Raw genomic sequence first — 23,798 nt, 5'->3', positions numbered from 1 at the left:
CTGAGCGAGCGCGGAGCGGAGGATGACTCTGGAGTCCATGATGGCGTGCTGCCTGAGCGAGGAGGCGAAGGAGTCCAAACGAATCAACGCCGAAATCGACAAACAGCTGCGGCGAGACAAGCGCGACTCCCGGCGAGAGCTGAAGCTGCTGCTGCTGGGTACGTGCGGAGGCGTCGGTGCGCACGCGATCGTCCCCGCGAAATCCCCCCGTATTTCTTTTTTTCTTTTCTTTTTTCCCCTTCCCCTTCCCTTCCCCGGGAGCAACCATCCCTGCTCCGGCCTTTCGCAGCGCTAGCCCCGATGCGCGCTACCGTCGCTAGCTTTACGCGTGGTGGTGGTTTCGTGGGGCAGAACGGGCCGTGCGGAGAAGTGCGCGCGCGATCGGTTCCGTGCGGGAAAAAAACACGGCTTTTGTGCGGAAAAACGCCGCTTGGATTCCGTGATCCCCGCGCGGGCGTCTCGTTTTCGGGGCACGTCTCTTCCTCTCGTCGCTGGCGTGAGCTTTCTTTTCCAGGCTACACCAGCACATGCTAGTCAAAGGCCACTTCTGACCATTATTGACGAGACATCACGGGAACGTTGGAGCGTTTTGCACATCGGGGCTTTTTTTGGTGTTTTAACGCGTTATTACGTGTTTATTACGCAGCGTTGGTGTAATATTAGAAGCGGGCCTTGTGTCCATTGAGACGTATTCGCTAATTATTTAATGGCTGGAGTGCGTTTGGGAAGATGTGTGTGTCTGCTGCGGCTGGGCACGTTTAATGCCTTTTGTTCTGCTCAAAAACAACACAATATCAACAGTGAGAGTGGATCATCAAAACGTTGCTGTCAATCTGCGGGACAATTAGTCAGATCTAGGTTGAGTGTGGCGCTGGAAAAGGCTCCTTGCTCCCATTTCCTGCTTTCCAAAAACAGCCCAGAGTATTTGACATGTGCGTCTTCTTCTTATTCCCCCTGTGAATACCTCGACTTAGAGAATGAGGCCACTTCAGAGGTGTTTTAGGAAAGAAAAGGGAAAGATGTGTGTCGGCCCCTGGGCTCCTGTTGAGTTTTGATTGTGTTTGTGTGAGAGCAGGGCCCGGTTGTGTACTTTGAGGGCCAGAGCATGGGGTTTTGCAGGGATAGAATGGACAAAATGGCACACACTGCTGAACAAATGAGTTTCTGTGAGAACATGCACACACTGGATCCATAATATCTATAGTTATTGCCTTGACTATCTAAAGAAAAGTTGTTTTTGATGTTTCTTGTGTAGCGACTGCTTGTGCCGTTTGTTTTTCCTGTCTTGTTGCATCCTTCACTCAGTCCATTGCAAATACACCGGATGCCCTACCTGCGGATACTTCACATATATATTGTGTCTGAAGCAATATGTAGAAATGTAGATAATATCAGGATTAAACATAAAATAAAAGTGATGCAAATAAGAGCATGTGGTGATATTTCTGCACGTTTGTGGTTCATTTTTACAGACGTTTCACATTTGTCTGATGGATAAACCGCAACTAATACATTCAAAGACATGTTTTAACACGTTTCTGTTGGATTGGTGTAATATTCTATTGTTATCGGGGAATTCTAAAAAAGGAATAAAATGAATATTCTAGTCTGAAGTATGCAATGTGATCAACTCTATCAATGTCAAGTATTCTATCTTATTTGGGTAGGGTTTGAACCAGTTACCTCCTGGTTGCTGGGGGCCTATTTAAACCCAACAGGTCATTTTTGAAACATGCTGAAGAACAATTGCACCGTGAAAGAAAATAAATGTATCTTAAAGGAGACATAATATGATAGAAAATCCAACTTTAGGAGTTTTCTCCACGTTCCCCTCCCCTCATCATCAGTTGTATTTACATTGAATCCTGCTTGTTTGATTAATCCTGTATTATTTGTCATCTTGGGCTTGAGTGTTCAGAAAAAGTCTGTTTTCACCTACCCCTTATCTCCGCCCACTCCCTTGTACTAACTTGCATTTATTCCAAAAGATTTGACTCCAGGTTGTGCACGCAAGGTTCAGGAATGTTGTGTTTCATTTATCAAACTTAGAAAATTAAAATAAACCGCTCGTTAAGGTGAAATGCAACTATGACAAGGCGGGGCTTATCAATCATTGGTTTCATTTCTATTTTGAAGCTGTTTTAGATCCATTTTTTAGTTGTTTACAATGAACAAAATGTTAAATAATGGTGTGTGGATGTTGTAGTTTATTACCAAGTACTTTGGGGGGAAAAACAACACAACATGTCTCCTTTTAAAGACAAAATCAAGCAGATTGTATTCATATTTTCATTCACATCATTCATTGTAAAGCTGGACGTTATCCCAAAAAAAGCAAATCACAATTTCACTTCCTCAAATCAAGCAATCTCCATTTTCGAATAGCTTTTATTTTATCTTATTTAAATGTAATAAAAATGCCAGAAACAATGCAGACTTTTAATCAGTGCCATTTAACACAAAAAATAGTCAATTTTTTTCATGCAAAGTCTGAACTCTGCTTCAGACCACATGATTTTACTGACAGATGATTGGATGCTGACCTTTTGATTAAAAAGACCCAATCTGACCACTGACTATTAGAAATTACTGAACCGTTCCGCAAGCCCTAATTCATTATTTACCGGTGAATATTTGTAAAAATTGTCTGAAGCAAACAGTGACAACGGTGATGTCATCCTTCTAGTTGGCACAGTATCAAGAACATCCCCAACAGCTGATAAGATGAACTGTAGGAGTCATGGTCTGCACTTACACCACACAATACTGAGGATGTTACCATGGACATCACTTTCCTCATTGACTGGGCTTGTCACAATAGACATTTTGGAAACATAAAAAAATGTATTAAATATAATTCACTTTTCATTTTCTTATTACGTAATCACTATAGCACAATCAAACACAAGATCTGAAAGAAATCTTGTCCATTTCCACTAGTGATGTAACATGGACGCTCCTCCTGTTCACTGTTGCTGTGATGTGGGTTTTTTGATCATCTGAAAATTGCTGGTTTACAAAAGTTCATAATTTGTGCAAATATCTGAATAGAGAACAGATATTGCTCATTTTTCTGGCCTGAGAATATGAGGTGTATTGATTTTCATGCCAGGTTTTGATCAAAAATGAGAGCCGAGCTTGAAGACAGTGAAATGACAAACTGGGCCAGAGAAAGTCTAAAGTAGCAGGCGGCAGCAGAGCTGGTGTAGCTGTCCGTCACAGAGGCCATATCAGGCCATCCAGACCCATGCACACCACTTCCTTTCCACACATCACTGCTTTGCCTCTACTTGGTCAAAACACAGCTCCAGTCTGGCCTCTGTGCCCAGGGTTAAGACTCTCGGGGAGATGGAGTGGCACGTATGAAAGCTCCATGTTCTGAAACAGAAGAAACTACTGTCACTCACATGTCTTTAGTGCAGGACTATTATCTTGTGATAGATCTGCAGTAACGCAATCTCTTGAATTTTGTCGAACTTGAATGTGTATTGTGGGTGACTGGTTTAGTGTAAGTTAGGAAGACACAACTTTATTAAACCCCACAGGGACACACAGGAGCTGTAGTTTATAGTGGTTTTCAAGCACATGTATTTGTTCTGTGTGTGACGCCTGTGTCACTGTCTGCAGATGGAGGTGGCCCTCCACTCTTAGAGGAACATGGTTCACTGACCTGTGATGAGCAGCTGTGGCTCTTAGTCCCTGGGACTGGTAATGGTGGTCAGTGCAGTGACCAATGCTGGGTCCATATCGCAGTAGAACATCACTTAACCAGAAGTTCCACAAATGTACTTTCCCATGTTCTATTGATCAAATTGGTGACATCACCTCCCGGAAGTGGGCCCACTGTTAGTCATGCACCCGCTAAAGTGTGCACTGTGCCCTGAGCTCAAGCAGATGATTAACAGACCTGTATGTGGCCCTGTGTCAGCAGTGTGTAAATCACACTGCTGCAGAGCTATTCTGACCCAGCAAATCCCACTGAACACTCCACTGACTGACAACATCTTTCATTGATAAAAGTTCAGTTAAAATGTTGGGCTTGATCCAATTTCCAGTTCTGAAATAGTTAAAAATGAGCGCACTAAAATATATCTCATTAAAATAGCAATATTTACATTCAGGAACAAAATGTTACAAAATCTTCAGAACCGTCATTTTACTGATGAATTGAACACTGCTAAGAAAGAGTACAAATATTTGTTCTCCCCCTAAATTCAATAGCTGGTGTTGAAGCAGTAGCTCAGGATTAGATGAGTTTATTGCTGACCTGCCTTCTTTTGCCAGCCTGTCTTATTTTAATCATATATGGCAATAAGGATGTAGCTGGTCTCCTCCGCACAGGCCCGTGAGAGAGCGAGAAGCTACTGTGCGGGAGCGCCAGGAAAAGACAGGACACTTCAGTTCCTCTAGAGCGTCAGGTGCAGACACAGAGCTCACTATGTCACACACAGGTTTAGGATCGTTCTTCATAGTACATCCATTTATCTTCAATGTTTATTTGAATATGATAACAGGGAATGACTCGAGAGTGAGCAGTTTTTATGTCTTACAGTTTCAAAGTAGCATAACCCAGTGTACAGTACTTCTGCAGATGTGGCTGAGCGCTGCACAGCTTTTGGGGCTCTGAAACTGGGCCATGCCTTCAGCTCTGGAGGCTGCAGGGGGACTGAGGCTGCTGTCCCACATATGCTGCTCCCCAGACAGTTCAGGGACATAGGTAACACTGCTTTCGTCACCACAGGTTCTGGACACGATCAGCTAACGGGTATAAACGGTCCTTATGGCGTTCAAAATCAATATGGTGATAAGGGACATGATAATAATGAGAATGACCTGACAGAACACTGGGCAATATGCTAAAAACGACACAATAATTATCCTTGGCTGTCACAATATGTCAAATTATGAGCTTTTTTGCTTAAATGCATTGCTACATAGACCACAGTCCTTGGAATGTGACAGTAATCATTCACAATAAAGGGCCAGTTTAAAAAGAAAAAAGTATAATTTCTGTAATTATGTTAGCCTCTTTTAGCTTTATTGTGATCAAATCGTACCACGAGATTTGCATATTGTTTAATCCTTACATACATTTAGTGGATGGGACAAGATCTCGAGTCGTGAGATAAAATTACACACGTGGAAAAGGATCTTGTGGTATTTTGTGTGTGTGTTCACATTTAGCTTTAATGTTACATTTAATCCATTGATTATTTTGCTATAGGATTATTCTTTCAATTAATCGATTAGTCGTTAAGATTGCGCATGGCCCGTGAATAGTTTTTTTTTTTTAAACCAAATTTGATCGAGATAAAGCTTTTCATCCAAAACACTAAATGTAAATGTTTCTTGTGTCATTTTAAAGTTATTCTTGCTTTATCTGAGCCATAAATACTCTTTTCATAGCCCATGGCATGTTTTGAAGTCCATGCTCAGTCCAAATAACGATTATTCGAACACTAAATTAGTCTGATAATTAGTTAGAATCAACTTGATGCCTAGTAAAGTTACACCTCTTTAGGAAGGTTTAGTTCCAAAAAGTAGTGCTACAATAGTAGAAAAAATCTAAATGTGAGGCCAAAATTGTGAATTGAACCTCACCATTTGCTTAGTTTAAATGAGTATAAATTGTGTCTCGTCTCAACTAAAGATGACTTATTCTTCTGAGAGTTCACGCTTCACTGTGATTGGTTAAAGCCACCTGTCACTCACTCGGACCATGACGGCGCTGGCCAATAGGGAAAATGTGTGCGTTTGTGTAAATATAGCTATAGTATATAGACGATTTCACCATAAACGAGGTGCACAGCGTGGCGTTTTCTCCACTCGTCACAGCCCTTACATGGAGCAAAGGATCATGGTCTATGTAGTTCCATCCCTAAACTCAAAACAAAACATGTAACAGACGGATTAACAGTTGACAGGCAGCATATTTAAACTTTTTGGGGGTAAAAATGTCAACGTACAATAGGAACAATCGCTTGACTAGAAAAATAAACGCTGAATAGTCGAAGTAAGCGTTATTTGCAGCACTAATAAATTGCTAGTTTTACCTTTTGCATCTTGAATTTGATCACATTTGCCGTCACATATTGAGAAATGACATATTGCTTGTTGTATTCCTAAGGTTTTCTCCTCTTGTGTGCAGCCTGGACACCCACACACTGTAGCTCTAGTCGTCGCTACAGATAAAGCTACTTTTTTCCTGATTCGAAAATACATTGGACATTTTGAATGGTGGAAAAGCTTGAGTGCCCACAGGAACCGCATTTGTAGCTTGTAAAAGGCTGTCAGCGACATTGTTTTGAATGGCATTGAGTTTTTGCATGCATTTCAAAGAGTTTATTAGCGCTTTACTGGGCTATTATCTGGACTGTAGTTTAACATTGACACATGCACATTTCTATAGGGAGGTAACTGTTTATAAGTCATTTATACGCTTTTATTATCTATGAAATCATAACCGCCAGACCTGAAATGCAGTTTAGGGCTGTCACTAATATTATTTTAGTAACCAACTAGTCCAAAAAAAAAATTCTATTATACATTGTGACTTTTAGACTCATTTTAAATCAAATAAAGGTGGAAATATGGTGACTGAAAGCTTCTAGATAGAGAATATAAACGTGTAAAAAATAATAAAAAGTGTGTTATTGCTGGAAATGTATTATTATTTTGACATTTTGTATTTAATACTGCCACTGTCTTTGTTATAAAATGTCTTTACGTATGTATTTTACAGTGTATAGTCCAGATAACACAACAAAATACAATTATTTTTGATAGTCAACTAGTTTTTATGAGTCAATTAATCGATGCAGTCCTCATTGAGCAGCAGCAGCAGCAGCATCATTGTAAAACTACATTGACCATGATCCTTTGCTTTGTTGCTGCCTGTAATTGTATAAATCCAAAACAGATACGTTTAATGCCAAACTGTTGAACATTGGAGATGAGCAGCAGGTTGCAGATCCTTCACAAAAGTTACATAATATACCTTTAATTTTATCGTTTGGTCATGCTACTTCTGAGGCCATTCACAGCATCGATACCGGCTCTAAACAGTATCGAGGTTTGATACTAGCTTTTGTATTGACAGTGTTATACATGAATGAATAACTAGTTTTTATTCAGAATCTTTTGCAAATTTTAGTGTGACAATCGAAACCTTGAGATGTTATCTAATGCTTGATGATGTAATTGATGCCATTTGAATTGTGATAAAAAATGTAGTGCTTTTAACTCCCGTCCAGGCTGTCTCCAGATATGGCCTTTGCCGCACTAAACTCTCCCCGCGCTCCCTGTAGTACACTTGATCTGAAATAAGCTCCCGCTCTCTCTCTCCTGACTCCACAGAGCACAAAACATTATCAAACCGAGTAGTGTGCAGCGCTATTAAAAGGTGCCCTCCTTTTTCTAGGTCATTACCGAAAAGAAAGGATGGATGGACTCGAGCGCTATAAAAATCCCCCAAAAATCTTGAGAGTGAGCGATGAGAATGGAGAGGCATGTTTGCAGCCGGAGGGCGGGCAGATTGTGTGGGGGGCTGGGGGAGAGCGCCACGTTTAGGGAGGATAGATAAAGCATTGGAGACGCTCGGATGTCAGAGCAGTTGCACGCGACCAGTGAAATGGTTTGAATTGTTGGCGTGGTGTGAGAGAAGGGCTGAATGATTCTGGAGGCATTGCCATTTTCCCCACGAGCATCGCGTTTAGATTTGTGCTTTATGGTTTGCTGTAAGGATTCAGTTCAGAGAAGTCCAGGAGCATTCACATTTATAACGGTAATATGAGCTGCTAAGCTGATAGAAAGAATCATTTACCTCGAAAGCCTTTTGCACACTAGAGGATTCCTTTAGCTTGATTTACCTCTCCATGAGTTTGGGGAGTTTGGGTTTGCGATTACGTGTGGTGCCTCTCCTCATGGGCGTTGGGTCAGTGTGGTTCTGTTTCCACGAGATGTCGGGTCACAGCTCGCAAATCTCAAATTGTGACGTTCCAACAACTTTACTGCAGCCGATCATAACTCTTATCCACCAAAACAGGCTGGCTCCTGGTGCTGAAAACTGGCTCTGACTTGGCAACAGTTAAGACCTGGGACAGAAATAAGAACCGATGGAATATTAACCATAAAAGTTACATATTATTGTAAGAACTTACTAAAAGTAAATAATGGCACACGCAAAATCAAGTCAGTTTTAGCTGTAAAACAACAAAAATTGGTGATCAATTATTGCTGAAAAAAACAAAACAAATGCTAGTAAATGATACGTTGCTATGGTAACAAACACTTGCCCTTATTTGGTGGAAAACCGAGCTGGCCCAGCACAGAACCTGTACTGGAACCATCTTTGAACCAGCCCAGAACCAACACCTTGGTGGAAAAAGGATATCAGAGGCGCCAGGCTCTGTTGCCTAGCAACAACTCTAAAACTAAAGAAATATCACGAACGAAACCAACATGGAGTTTGTGCAAACTTTTTCCTGGATCAGCGCCGTGACTGTACCAGCTCCTCACCTGCAGTCACCACAGCGCTCTCCTTTATCAGCACGTTTAACGCTCTCTCGCTCGCCGCACCCTTCACTTGTGCCTCCTCTATTAACAAACCTGTCCCCACATCGGCGAGCGTGTGATGTGTCTGTGCTTCACGTGAGTGTGAGGCAAATAATCGTTGCAAAATGTCCTCCTGTCTGGGCTCTGCAAACTTTGTGTTGTGTCTTAAAATCACAGACGATATTAAAATCCACTGGTGTGCAGCCGGCTTAAGGAAACACGGCCTGTAAACAAAGGCAACAATCAGAATAAGCATCAAGTTGTATAATGTTACTAACACAGTCATTTGTTGAAAAGATTGGAGTTGTTCTTAATTATTACTCATGTAGTCACTCAACTCTAGAATTTATCTATTTGAAGTGAATATTTTTACCCAACATTTGATATGAACATAAAAGTTTGGGTCAATCCACATGAAAAAAAAAAAAAAAAGAAAGTAAAACTGGCATGAATCTTCTATTCTTAGCACAAAATATTTGTTTTAACTTACCCATAGTACATTCTGTCCTCATTAATGAGGTCAATATTATTGACCTGATTATTCCAGTCACAATATAACGATATTAAAAATAACAAAATTATAATAATTTAGATTTTAGAAGCAATAGTGTGTGTTTTAATTAAATCTATAGTTCAAAAATATATATCTAAATATAAAGTACTTTATCTGGCTGTTTTGGGCACATTCACTTGATTTTGTCATACTAAACGTTTAATTTCATAAAACTGGTCACAAACTTGAGGAATAGTAATGTGTTGGACAAAGTGAATGGTTTTAGTAATCATGGATAATCATTCAATCGTGATGTTTTTTCTCACAATAATCTTAACACTAAAGTTAGATATATGTGTTTGGGGAGCTGAAGTCGGATGTGTGGTTGCTTCCTGTTTCAGATGACTTGCATATCTGTAAAGTGACTGTTGAACTGTTAATCGCCTCCCTCTGCTGCCATCCTCGATTGTTCTCTCTCTGTCTGTGTCCGAGCCTTATAGTCTTTGCTGCCGTTTATTCCAAACTTGGACATTCTTGTTGCACGAGGCTCCTCTCCCCATATGGCTAAAACTAGAAACCCAAAGTATAGGCCTATCTTAAGGAATGCTGTGAAAGCTGGTAAAGGTGCAGTGTGGAACCTTTCTGCTGTGAGGCGCTGCTACCTGTGTGTTTTCAGTTTATGCCATAAACATAGCTTTTTTGCATTTATTCAATTACATGTGTTTTTATTGCTCAAAAAAGTTTTTTTCTGCGAGTGGGGTCGCCTCTCCACAGATCTGACCTGTAACTTCAACTGTAACTTTGTTCATGTGATAAAGTAAAAACATCTTGCCCCGGTACATAGTAGTTTTGTTGTCACTTTACTAAAATGCCAATGATTTTGATATTGATTAAAGGCTCGATACTATGTACCATTTTGACCCTGCAAAGAAGAACAAAAACACACTTCTTGAACAATAGAATCACATTTTTGACACAAAATAATAGTGGTTTCTTTAAGTTTACTGTCTGGTCTGATATTAGTTCTAATAAAGATCCAGACCATTCTAAAACTATTCACTTTTTTTGTATCAATACTTGTTCAAATGAGTATCTACTTTCAACTCTGGTTTTAATGGTGATTAATTTCAATGTTTTTGATATTTTGACAACCCTAGTTCATATATATTGTAAAAGGAGCTCAAAGTGACAAGCTGGTGTGCTGTTAGCATGCTAGTGGTCGTTAGCATTGTTGCTGTGATGGCCAAACTCCGATCTGGCCTCTGAAAGTTGTGACACATGCTTAAATATTCATTGCGATGAATAATTAGAATGCTTAGGATGCATTTGGAAAGTGAGGAATAACTTTGGATCACTGGAAAGGTTTTTTTCACACGTTTTTTCACACGTTTTTCCCCCACTTTTTTTGGACTCGTTTTTCCACACCAAGACCCAGTAGCAAACCTGTCCTAAAAGCCCTAAAACTCAAATTGTCTGTTCCTAAACTTAACTTTAAGCTTAACATTACCATAACTATGAAAAAACATGTACATTTGCTAGCATAGCCACCGCTGCATGCAGTGCCTTTAATTGGCCTGTGGTGTCACTCGTCTGTCTCCATGGAGATAGATACATTTAATGCCATACTGTGGAACACTGCAAGGAGAAGAGCAGGTGCATAGTGTACCTTTAACAGACTCTATGAAGCATTACCTGATCCAGCTCTATATTTACCTCGACCAAACAAGAGAGAGGAGTAGGATGTGAGCGTTTGGTTTAAAATATAAAAACAGAAAGCAGAGAGAGAGAGAGACGGAGTAGGGGTTGCCAGGGTAACGGAAACATGGCTGCTCTTCAAAAACCTTGAATGTAGGTGGTGGTGAGATGAGTGTACGGGCGCGTTTTTCTTTTTTCCTTTTTGCCCGCTACATGCCGGTGCACCGTTGTGATTGTGGCTAAAATCTGCGTGTGAGGCCCAAGGGTGCTTCTCTGCAACACGCACGCCACAAAACCAGGTCCAAATCCCCCCCGTGCTGAGCTGATTTTGCAGTTATTTGCATCAGACTAATGGACTATAGATATGGAGGAGGGGGTGTATGTGAATGCAGTGTTCATTTTGGGTAAAGGGAGAAAAGCAGGCATTTTCAAATCCGAATCCCAGCTCCAGATATGGTATTGGTAAAGCAGAGGAGGAGGATCACTCGTTTGTAGCCAGTCGACTCTTTTATTACCTGACGATGCAAGAAAGAAATGGATACTTAGATGGAGTCCGAGCGGGAGGAAGGTTATGCTGCACAAAAAGCCGGGGGGAAAGCTTTTTGTGGCACATTGATGTCCAATTCACGACCAATTGGCGGTACAGACCCTGCATACGTTTTGTAGCTCCAACTACTGAGCCACCTTGAACTGCAATTATGTACTGTATGTGAACTTCATTCTAATATACTACAAAGGCGTGTATTTTAAGTAGAAATTGCAATTACTCTAAAGGAGTCGGGCAAAATGAGAATATCCTGTATTTATCGTCTATTATATATATATTTTTAAGTCAGAAGAGCTGATTTAAAAACAAACTATAATCTGCTGTGTTAGGTTTCAATAATTAAGAGTATGACGTGATATTTCATAACTTTAGTGATTCATTTTCCTTTCCCTTTTGTGCAATAGTTGAATTTCTGATTTTTCTGACCCATTTTTTCAACATTTTCTAACATAACACAAACGTGGCTCCTATCTTTGTCCATCATAATTGAAAATACTAAATTGCAGCCTGGGCACAGTTGCATTTGGAGTTTGGAGCTGCAGTTGTTCCAGTGCAGGCGGCGTCTCCTGAGTCACTTGTGAATGAGTCTCGGATTATTTACTGAAAGGAACTACAAATGAAGGCTTCTTCAGAACAGAGGCGCACCCGTCCTGCCTGCATAATGAGGTGTGACTGTGTAACTGGTGGTGGGGCCGTTTGCGTTGCATGGCAGCCACGTCTCCCCGAGGGCAGATCCGGCTTCGTAAGTAGTTCACAACCACCAGAGTGCGATCGGGGAGTTAGTACATATAAACGAGGCTTGTGTTTGACGCCACAATCAAAATATATGTTCCAAATGCACTGGGGTTTCCAAAAAGACTAAAGTTAAACTAAACTAAAGTTTTTGAATAGTAAAGTAGTTCTTATGTGCTAGAAGTGCACAAACTCGATTTCAATACTAAGGAATAGGCTCAATATTCGATATTGATACCGCAATAGACTGTAATATTCAAAACAAAATAAAATAGCTTTCTTTATCTTACCGTGTGGTCTTATACTTGTTCTCCTGAAGGTCAAGAAATGTCAAATTTTGTCTTGTTTTTTTACATCCTAAATTGAGCATCTTGTTTGGATGCTAGTTTTAGTCGTTTTTCCATAGTCGTTTTTCCCTTTTGAGCGATGTTACAGTGGATTCTCCCGGATGTGTCTCTGAAGGCCTGTGTGTGTGTGGTGTGTGTGTGTGTGTGTGTTCCTTCAGGCACAGGAGAGAGCGGCAAAAGCACCTTCATAAAGCAGATGAGGATCATCCATGGAGCGGGCTACTCGGACGAGGATAAGAGGGGCTTCATCCGCCTGGTCTACCAGAACATCTTTATCTCCATGCAGTCCATGATCCGAGCCACTGAGACCCTCAAGATCCCCTTCAAGTATGAAGAGAACCGGGTAAGCCACGCCATTCCCTTTGCTCTGAAATATACAAATTGAAAAAGTATTTGCTCGTCTACAAGTTATTCAAATAGTTTCGTTTTGATAGTTTAAACTATTTAGTTAACTGTTAAAGATAAACCAGCAGACTGAGGCAGCAGCATCTTTGCTTTACTTCTATTGTCTTTTTCCACTGGGCTTTTACTCTAAAATGTAAAAAATAGAACATATGTATGTTTTAATATGTTTTAATAAACTTAAAAGCACAATAACTGCCAATGGAGTCAAAAGTTTATAGGGGACATATTCTGTTAAATCAACTTTAATGAGGTTTTTACCTCGTTACGACAGTGTATTTAGATTGATTCCTGCATGTTCGAGTTAATCCTGTATTGTCCTGTAACTAAGGCGCAAGTGCTCAGAAAAATCCTGTTTTCCCCTACCCCCCATCATGCGTTCAGATATGTGAAATAGCCAGTTTTCAAGTATAAAAACATCCCCGCCCCCATCCCTGTACTGAGTTAGAGATTATTTGAAAAATGAAGACATGAAAAATGTTACATGTCGTGTTCTGAAATGTCACATAGCAACTTTTCCAAATTAAAAACCTGTGCTGGTTACGGTGATGTCACTGTGAAGAGGCGGGGCTTATCAGTTCTGCAGTTTTGAACATGACGTGAATGGAAATGTTTCTATTATTAAGCTGTTTTAGTTGTGGTTTACAATGAATCAAAACGTAAAACGATGATCAACTGTTGATCAATGTTTATTGTTCAATATTGAAAAAAAAAAAGCATTACATGTCTCCTTTAATACGCTGTAACCAAGTCTGTACTAGTCAAAACAAGACAGAATGAGGCCATGTTAACATTTCCTTTTTCACTAAATGATGACGCTCTGTTAAAAGTCAAGTCAAGGAAACCAAAGCTGGCGTTTGTATTGTTGTCAGGCCAATGCCGGGCTGGTGAAGGAGGTGGACATAGAGAAGATTAACAGCTTCGAGGAGCCGCACATTTCAGCCATCAGAACCCTGTGGTCTGACCCCGGGATCCAGGAGGCCTACGACCGGCGGAGAGAGTACCAGCTGTCCGACTCCACCAAATAGTACGTCTCCCCGTCTCCGAGCAGAGAACATGTGGCTTTTGATGGTTGAAGCGAGACAAGCTGTAGCTCTCAACATTCTTAGGGATTTAACTAGTTTGAATGTTCAAACGAATATGTTCACATGAGGTGAACAAGATGCTTTATCATTTTTGAAAGCTGCTCTTGGACAGTGATGTAAAACTCTTTCTACTTTGACACACCCATGCATTTCTCTCTCTTGTCTATTAAATCCTATTTTAGGGTTAAAGTAAATATATATTTAGACAGTGTATTACCAATTTTAGACTCTACTATTCACTAAACACACAATTATACCATTAATTTTAAAGGTAGTGTATTAACTAAGCCTTTGTCCTTTTTTGCTGATAAATGTTGAGAAAACACTGACATATTAAGTGTAAAATGGCTACAGCAGTCAAATCTAAGCTACAGAGTTTCCTGGTTTTGTACAAAATAAGACCCCACTAAGAGTTCTCTACTGAAAAGATGTAACACTATCAAATTTTAGGATTACATTATGATTATTTGCTATAAAACGATTACAGTCTGATATCGTGACCAACAAAAACTGTGAAATTCCTCAATTTTGTGACCGACATTATGAAATCACACGTTCTGATTCTGAACAATAAAGCAAAGTTAATGGGACATAATCATATAAATGTGCTTTTCAGTAGCCTAGATTGAATTGAAATGACCTAATTTTGCGCCTAAAATTGTCATGATTAATATATTTATTTATTATAGTGACCTGAATAATACAGATTTTTGATGGATTTCTTTAATGCTTCATCCCTAGCTGGAAGATTCCTGTTTGTATGATAATAACACTAATAACTCTCTTGGCTCCGCAGGGTGAAAAGGCAGCATTCCTCCAGTTCCATGTTCCCATTTTCCCTTAAACTTGTGTATTTTCTTGATTCTTGCCCTCACTAAAACGTGTCTCTAGCTACCTGAACAACCTCGAGCGGGTGTCTGCTTCGAGCTATGTTCCCACGCAGCAGGATGTGCTGAGGGTGCGAGTGCCCACCACGGGGATCATAGAGTACCCCTTTGACCTGGAGAACGTCATCTTCAGGTACAGCAGAGGCACGGGCGGATCCGGAGCGCAAACCACGGCTCGCTCAGGACGATAACGCTTTCAATGGGCTGTGTTCACGCTCTAGAATTGTATTGTGCTGACATAGACATATAAGGCCTTTTAAAAATATTGTTATATGTTGTACGGTTCTTCATATTATTTTCGGTCAAGCCCTAAACACTTCAATTTTTCTTTTTTTGATAATTATTTGAAGTAAATTACGCTTTTTGCGTTTTCTTCCATTTTATGTGGATAGGTCCAGTACTTACAGAAAGCGTGACCTAAAACATGCATAGTAGGCTCATCTTGGCACTGGTGAGGCGTCCCAGCCGCAGTGAACGATGGGTCAGATTCCTCTAGTACGTCTTAACCTTAAGCACAAACTACATAGTTACATTCAACAAATTTCAGACTTTTTTGAGCATTACAACAGCACTAGAGCACCTTTAACTTGGGATTCATCCTGATGGAGCTGTGGTTTGAGCTCTGGACGTGCTAAAGCGCCTTGCTCCAGGAGGATAAGACCGTCCTGCCCTAAAGTGTGGAAGCGTTTACATTCTGGATCAAAAAGGAACCAGTAGAATGTCAAAGATTCTGCAAGACAATCAACCAATGCCATTCAAACTTATTGTACAGCCTCCATTTTGAATGTTTTTTCTCTGTGGAACTTTGACATTGTGTACTGGGCCTTTTTATCAGCTGCTGCCTCCTGTTTCCCCTCTCTGCATAAGTCTTCATAGTGTGTAGGCCTGTGCAGGTTGTAGGCCTCTATGCTGCCTGATGCCGCAATGACTAACGGCCTTTGTCTCTGAAAGTGGCCTTTTCTGTGAAGCCTTTCCCCCAGCTCTGATCTCCTCTTCTTGGAACTGCGGAAGGCCTTGTGGTAATTTGCCTGTCACGCTTTATTTAACTGTTTTCTTGTTTTTCTTGTATCTCTCTCTCTCTTTGACTGCTCTGTCTGTAGCTATCTTTCGGATCTGGAGCGAATTTCAGATCCCAACTATCTTCCTACGCAACAGGATGTGCTCAGAGTGCGCATCCCCACCACAGGAATCATAGAGTACCCCTTCGACTTGCAAAGCATCATTTTCAGGTAGAACAAATGCATCAGCGCATCACTTTGAATCATGTTGTTCCCGCCCCTAACCTGAAGTGAAATCTCCCTGACTGACTAACCTCTGGTAATGGTTGAGCTGTACATTGTGGCCCCTGCTCTTCCCCCTGGCGTTTATGTCGAATGTGAGGCCTACATTCTCCTGGTGTCTGTAAATGGGTCGCCTCCTCCTTCTCTGCTCTATCTGCCAGAGAAACCAGGTCGTCCGTTCTGTGTGGAGCCATGTTATTTTGGGCAGCAGGTCCTGCAGGGCCTATATTGGCCCAAGTCTCTGTGGACCTTGGTGGACTGGGCCACCACTAGGGGGCAGTGTTTCACCTCCTTAAACGTGGTCAGATTTGTCAACTGCACCTGGACATGAAAATGTTTAAGAGTTAGAGTTTGAATAGTGCTATTTTTAGACCAGCGCATTGATCACACTGGGGAGTGTTTTAGCCTTTATGCTAAAGAAGCTCGGCTCTAATGAGCTGAGTTTGACCTCAGAGGAGCTCAGGGGCCTCAGAGACAACTGTCCCCGTCTGCCTCCAGCTGCGCAGAGGCGTGTGATGTTTGAGTGTGATGTGATCATGCATTAGATTATACATAATGTTCTACAGACACACAGTGGTCATAGTCTCCTCCTGTAGAGTGGGACTCGTCTGTATTTCTGTATCTAGGATGTGTGGCCCCCCTGAGACCCCCTCCTCCTCTTGTCCCTTATTTTGTCCTTGTACTCCTTTTACTATTGTCTCTTCAACATATTCAATTTCATTCTCCGATTAATTTGCTCTCTCCAGGAAGCACAGGCTAGTTCTAATAATACACGCCTCGGGCGTCTGACTGATCTACTTGTTTTGATGCGCTAATTGATGACAACTCATCACTTTTTGTTTTTTACAAGATGAAATTTCAGATACATTGCATCATCAGACGGTAACTTATAAATAGAAAAGTGGCAATTCTGGCAAATATACAGTGGAAAAAGGATTAGTTTGAAACACTGAATATATGTTAGAAACACTTTATTGAAATTGCATGCTACTTCATATTTCTATGCATGGACACGTCTTTCACTTTTAAGCTTGTGAAGCCTAGTGGCACTGCTGTGGACATCTCCACTCTGTGATTCCATCCAGTCTGACATTGTATTTACTCCAAAAATCTGGACAGTTAACTGTGTTCAGACATGTTTTACTGGTTCAAACTGGATGGACTCAACACCTCTGTAAGGCTAGGCTTTGGTCTAAGACATGTGTGAGTATGAGATGTAAATGACCTCTCTGGCCATGCAGAATGGTGGATGTTGGGGGTCAGAGGTCGGAGAGGAGGAAGTGGATCCACTGCTTTGAGAATGTGACGTCCATCATGTTCCTGGTGGCTCTGAGTGAATATGACCAGGTCCTGGTGGAGTCCGACAATGAGGTACGAGCTTTGAAGCGTCTCATTTCTTTCAGAACTTCCCAATGTTAGAGCAAAACAAGAGCGTCCTTTACTATTATCTAAGATGTGTCTGTGTCTGCTCCAGAACCGCATGGAGGAGAGCAAAGCGCTGTTCCGAACCATCATCACCTACCCCTGGTTCCAGAACTCCTCCGTCATCCTCTTCCTCAACAAGAAGGACCTGCTCGAGGAGAAGATCGCTTACTCACATTTAGTGGATTATTTTCCTGAGTTTGATGGTAAGATTAAGTTAAATTATGCATTTCAATTTAGATTCTGAAACATGTCACCAAACCATAACAGACTTTGGGATGTTACGTATAGAATAGTTTAGATATAACAAGCCAATTGATATCTTTAAGGCATTTAAGGTTCCTACAGTGATAAAACGCCTATATATTTATCAGGGTCAACTGTGAAATGTTTTTAAAAAGTTCAAGTTCTGCCAGAATGCTAGTTGTGGAGCATGTATACATGCGCATGTATACATGCGCATGTATACATGCGCATGTATACAGGAGCTTGTATACAGGAGCATGTATACAGGAGACTGTATACAGGAGCATGTATACAGGAGCTTGTATACAGGAGCATGTATACAGGAGCTTGTATACAGGAGCATGTATACAGGAGACTGTATACAGGAGCATGTATACAGGAGACTGTATACAGGAGCATGTATACAGGAGCATGTATACAGGAGCATGTATACAGGAGCTTGTATACAGGAGCATGTATACAGGAGACTGTATACAGGAGCTTGTATACAGGAGACTGTATACAGGAGCATGTATACAGGAGACTGTATACAGGAGCTTGTATACAGGAGACTGTATACAGGAGCTTGTATACAGGAGACTGTATACAGGAGCATGTATACAGGAGACTGTATACAGGAGCTTGTATACAGGAGCATGTATACAGGAGCTTGTATACAGGAGACTGTATACAGGAGCTTGTATACAGGAGCATGTATACAGGAGCTTGTATACAGGAGCATGTATACAGGAGACTGTATACAGGAGCATGTATACAGGAGACTGTATACAGGAGCTTGTATACAGGAGCATGTATACAGGAGCATGTATACAGGAGCATGTATACAGGAGCATGTATACAGGAGCTTGTATACAGGAGCATGTATACAGGAGACTGTATACAGGAGCATGTATACAGGAGACTGTATACAGGAGCTTGTATACAGGAGCATGTATACAGGAGCATGTATACAGGAGCATGTATACAGGAGCATGTATACAGGAGCTTGTATACAGGAGCATGTATACAGGAGCTTGTATACAGGAGCATGTATACAGGAGCATGTATACAGGAGCTTGTATACAGGAGCATGTATACAGGAGCTTGTATACAGGAGCATGTATACAGGAGACTGTATACAGGAGCATGTATACAGGAGCTTGTATACAGGAGCATGTATACAGGAGCTTGTATACAGGAGCATGTATACAGGAGCATGTATACAGGAGCATGTATACAGGAGACTGTATACAGGAGCTTGTATACAGGAGCATGTATACAGGAGCATGTATGCAGGAGACTGTATACAGGAGACAGATTTGCTGATCTGTGGGGCCCTTGAACACTGGACTGATTGCGCTGCTCCTCTGCCTCAGGTCCCCAGAGGGATGCCCAGGCCGCCCGGGAGTTCATCCTCAAAATGTTTGTGGACTTAAACCCCGACAGTGACAAGATCATCTACTCTCACTTCACATGTGCCACGGACACTGAGAACATCCGCTTTGTGTTTGCCGCGGTCAAAGACACCATCCTACAGCTCAACCTCAAGGAGTACAACCTGGTGTAGGAGCCCCGGGCCCCACACCCGCACTGCACAAAGCCCGGCCTGCGCGTGGCCCGTGCTCCTGTCTGTGGCATCACCCCGATCACTCCACCCCCCGTCCCTCGCGCCCCTCCACTCCACAGCCCCCCTCTCTGGTCTCTCCGGCAGCTTGTGTCGCGTCCATAGTGGGTCAATGTGCCCGGCTCCGCGGGCACACTGACTCTGTGGCCGAGTGAGCGGGCCCCGGGCACGTTTGTGGCAGCAGTCACTGTGACGAAAGAAGAATCCAGACCCAATGTTTGAGAGGAAGAGAAGTACTTCTGACAGCAGCTAGAGGGCAGCACATCACCGCTCCGACCAGTTCCTCCACCACCACTGCTGCACAAACAGAAGGGAATGTACCATCCAGTGTCAGCTCTGCGACGGGACTATGATTTTAATGTTTCCATTCTGAAGACGAATGAAGCGCTTCTTTACTCACACAAATCAAAATACTCAACACAAGATTTTTAAACCATTTTAATAATGTATTTGTTGCTATGTATATTTAAAAACGCTAAATAGAGTTATTTATAAAAACAAAAAATGTTAGAGGCAACCAGACTATGTTCATGTTGTGAGTGTGCAGAGCTTTTCAGTGCGAACAATCACACTGTCCTGTCGGCCGCTGTCACTGTAGTGCACAGGGTCTGGATCTGTTCCCCCTTCACATAACGGATGAGCCTTCAGTGACGGGCGGGGCACGCTCCGCGCTCCACACCGCGGTCAGGTGCATGGCGCTCCTCCGTCCTCTCCAAGTACACTTTTTTTGACAGAAAGAGGTCAAGCTATTGTAAATAATAATGGAACTGAATGAGGAGGCTGGTCTGAGGGTTCCTACGGTCCGGAAACAGTGGACCCCGTAAATTAACTTGGCGAAAAGATGATTTCAATTGGGGATGGTCCGATATGGATTTGTTGAGCCGATACCGATACCCGATATTTGGCTTGCTGTTGTGGCCGATAACCGATATTTGCCTTTACTGATATTTAGATTTTAAAATCCATAGGAAGGCCCACAAAAGTATCACACAGTAACATTTCACTTTAATAAAACAAATAATATATATTTATTTATCTTGGGTATTAAATAATTTGTGGCATGATTTTTCAAACATACAGCTAGAGGTGGGCAATAGTAACAAAAAGTATATTTCAATGCGTTTTTATTATCCCGATGGCGATATTCAGACGATATTAATGTGTCTGAAATGTGTTAAAACGCTATTATACACATAAAAGTGACGAAATATCACACAGATTACAACTTTTTGTCCCAAATTTTGCCGCATTTAAAAAAAAACTAAAAACGATATGCACGATATTGAAACGTTGCACACTTCAAAGCAGCATTCACAATATTATCTCTTTTGCGATATATTGCCCACCTCTACACAACCACACGGTATGTTTCGCCCATTTTTACTCTTTATGTGTCTGAACCAATATATATCGCCCGTCCCTAATTTCAATTCATACTTGATCAAATCCGTGCTTGTTTACCTCCAAAATTCGAACTTCTTCCCCGTACGCCGCGAGTCAAACGCTTCCCACACTCATACGTGCTTTGCAAATCGATTCCCCAAGAAAGTAGTAGCGAATGACATATCTAGGTTCATCATAATGAGAGGCTAATGAACACACTAAACCCCACCGGAACAGCCCACTCCTCGCGCCCGTAACCGAGGCGACCGTACACTATTTGGTCTCCACGTATCATTTATTCCCATTGGTTTTTTTCGACGCCGTCACGTCCGTCGTGACCGAGGGCCCGACTCGACGGCGCCGCTGAGGAGGCGGGCTGCTCGGCTCCGTGCGGCATACATAACCTTTATTTATCTTAACTTATTTATGGACCACAAGTCGGACTACTTTGCGTCGCGGAAGAACTCGTCCCCACGTGGCAGAGCGTACTTGAGTCTCTGAACTGCTGTATAAATGAATGTGCTCGATAGTAAGGACATATCTTTGCTTTTTATGTTCGACACCATTTGCCACTTTTTCCATGGATAAGAAGACACTTTTTTTTCTTTTCTTTTTTGTAGGATCTTTCACGTTTGTGTGGACACTATTTTTACTTGGTTTTAGAGACGTATTGCATATTATAATTGAGTATGACACAGTTTTGTTTTTACTTTTTTTTTTTTTATTCTGGCCACTCTTGATTATGGAATCTAACTGTAATGACTTTTATTTTGATTTTTTTTTTTAGATATTGAAGGTTAAGGAAGTGCCAGTGAAGCATGATTATATTCTTGGAGCTGAAATCCCCATTAAGGGCTATGATAGAGCATACTTTACAAAGGTTTACACGCACAGCCCTTATCCACTACCTTCTTATGAAAGCTACGCCACTTTGTAGACAGGAAAAATTCATTTCTAAACACTAAACAACGCTGCTTTGGCCCCTAGTATTATGAAAGTGGTGCATGGCAAAGGACGGGTTAGAAAAAAGTAGGAAAAAGTTGTGTTAAATTCAAATCAAACGTACAATCTTTGTGATTTTACGCTACAAGAATCACCAAAACTCATAATGTGCGTGCGATGGTGAGAAAACACAATGTTTTACAGCTTATTGCAGACAAAACTAAAGTTACAGGAATGATGACAGCAATTTATTGTCTTGTAAAAGAAAGTTTTGTGGGTTTTTATTAGACCTGTCACGATAACGATTATATAGAAACTCATTTAATGCCACGTTAAAGCAGGATAATGTCCAAAATACAATTCTAAATGTATAATATGATTACATAAACATGAGGTGCAATAAATAAATAGCAGAATGAAACACTTTAGTTGTTAGTTTGTATCTAAAATTAGTCATACAAGGTATTTATTCAGCTGTTTAAGCTTCAACCTTATTGTTGTACAGAAGATTAACACAACTTTCTGGACTTTGAGTTCCCACAATGAAAACTGACAACCAAAAATGATTGTTTCTGAATGATAAGTCGATTATTAGAGCTGCAGGAGTTGGGGAAAATATCATAATTGCTATATTTCTGACAAAGTATTGCGATAAAATTTGCGATTCCGTTCAAAGTTCACATTTTTCTTCTGAAATAGTCCTTTGAACTGACAAACTAATAAAACGATCACATTTTACGACATGTTTGTACAGATCTAAACTACAAGGTTAGCAGGATATTTTGTTGTTTGTGGAGGAACTGATGGTACTTGAAAAACTGCAGCCTTTGCGCTTTGCTCATTCCGTTCATTCAAATTGCAATTTCGATTTGCTTGTAATTACCGTGTCACGCCTGGCTGTTGCGTTGCCATGCACCAAAGCCAGTTTATATGTCATGGTGCCAGTTAGGGGTGGGCAATAGTGACAAAAAGTAATATGTCCATTTTAAAGAACAGAAAAATGTGTTAAAACTTGTCTTTAAATTAGTTGTGTTAGTTGAGCTTTAATAATCAGAAAAATGTCAAATGAATCACCTTTATTTGTAGGTTTACAACATAACTTTATTTTGAATCAGCTCTTTTTTTAAATCATTTATACTATAAGTTATATAGTCAATAATGTGCATGACATATATTGCCCACCTCTAATGCCAGTATTCTACAAGTGAAAGATGTTTTGGTAGTATTATTTTTGAGCACTGGACACTAGTTTATTAAGTATGTTTTATTATAAACCCTCCACATTGTCAGAAGTTGATAATATTGAAAGTCCATGGAACACACAAATTAAAAAAGTATTTGTTTTGAAGTATTGCCTTGAAAAATGAAGGATTTGCAGCCCTTTAACGTTGGGCGGAGCAGGTTTACTCCTATGAACTTAAACATGGGAGCGAAGCGGATCATTCAGTCCCCTGTCACATGACCAGAAGAAGCATTAGGACCATTTTATTTATGTTGAGTTGTGTAATTTCTTTGTACAAAGCGATGTAAAATATGTATTATACTGAGTGTGCCAACCCCACTCTATAGAGCCAGGCTCACTGTAAGTGCCAACGCCGTGGTCATGGCGGGACCGCCCGAGCGGTCCCCCCTGAAGGAAAACACACTAGGCTAGAAGAGTTCACAGAGACTTTACTATCTGTATTTAAGATTTAAACAAAAAATAATCTGTTTTTTAAGAGACTGTAATAATATTTGCATGTGCTGTTTTATTTTGTGTTGAAAGTGAGGGCTTGGTTTTTTTCAATGAAGCAGCAGACCCTTTATAGAAGGGCTCATGCATATTTGGTTTTGAATGATTTCCATGAATCTTGCCATATTTTTCAATCGTGTTTCTGTATTCGTTTGGACCACTGTTGCCTGATCCTCATTCAGACATGATTACGATTCATTGCCGCCTTTGAGAGATACATAATGACAAGCTATTTGTTTAAATTAAAATAAATCGTTCCTATACTTGCCCTGTGTGTTGAGTGAATTTCATACAAGCTTCAGTTCTGTTATCAATGACTGTATTTGTCCTTTAAAGTGTGTAAACTTATACGTTCTAAACTCTGGAATAGAGGCAAAGGTGAAATGGAATGTAATGTGATTTCAATAGAGAAATCGGGAGTAACCTCAGAATGTCACTAAATACAATTT

The 23,798-nt window shown here is 40.9% G+C and overlaps 1 protein-coding gene across 2 annotated transcripts in view; it reads left to right on the top strand.

Moving 5' to 3' along the window:
• Window positions 1–23,617, top strand: part of LOC140370828 (guanine nucleotide-binding protein G(q) subunit alpha-like) — a 23,954-nt gene extending 337 nt beyond the window's left edge. The window contains exons 1-7 of one of the 2 annotated variants that reach the window (XM_072458071.1): window positions 1–158; window positions 12,526–12,710; window positions 13,642–13,796; window positions 15,842–15,970; window positions 17,263–17,392; window positions 17,496–17,649; window positions 19,045–23,617. The exon at window positions 1–158 is cut by the window's left edge and continues 337 nt beyond it. In XM_072458071.1, the coding sequence (XP_072314172.1) occupies window positions 23–158; window positions 12,526–12,710; window positions 13,642–13,796; window positions 15,842–15,970; window positions 17,263–17,392; window positions 17,496–17,649; window positions 19,045–19,235 (1,080 nt within the window). In that variant the 5' untranslated portion in view covers window positions 1–22 and the 3' untranslated portion in view covers window positions 19,236–23,617. Of the gene's footprint in view, window positions 159–12,525; window positions 12,711–13,641; window positions 13,797–14,745; window positions 14,875–15,841; window positions 15,971–17,262; window positions 17,393–17,495; window positions 17,650–19,044 lie in introns of both variants that reach the window. The other variant, XM_072458072.1, reaches the window with a different exon arrangement.
• The last annotated feature ends 181 nt before the right edge of the window (window positions 23,618–23,798 follow it).

The sequence above is a fragment of the Eucyclogobius newberryi genome, unplaced genomic scaffold (genome assembly GCF_026437365.1).
Source record: "Eucyclogobius newberryi isolate DKJ021-1_F unplaced genomic scaffold, fEucNew1.0.hap1 SCAF_21, whole genome shotgun sequence".
Lineage (NCBI taxonomy): Eukaryota > Metazoa > Chordata > Actinopteri > Gobiiformes > Gobiidae > Eucyclogobius > Eucyclogobius newberryi.
This window is presented reverse-complemented; position numbering and strand designations above follow the sequence as displayed.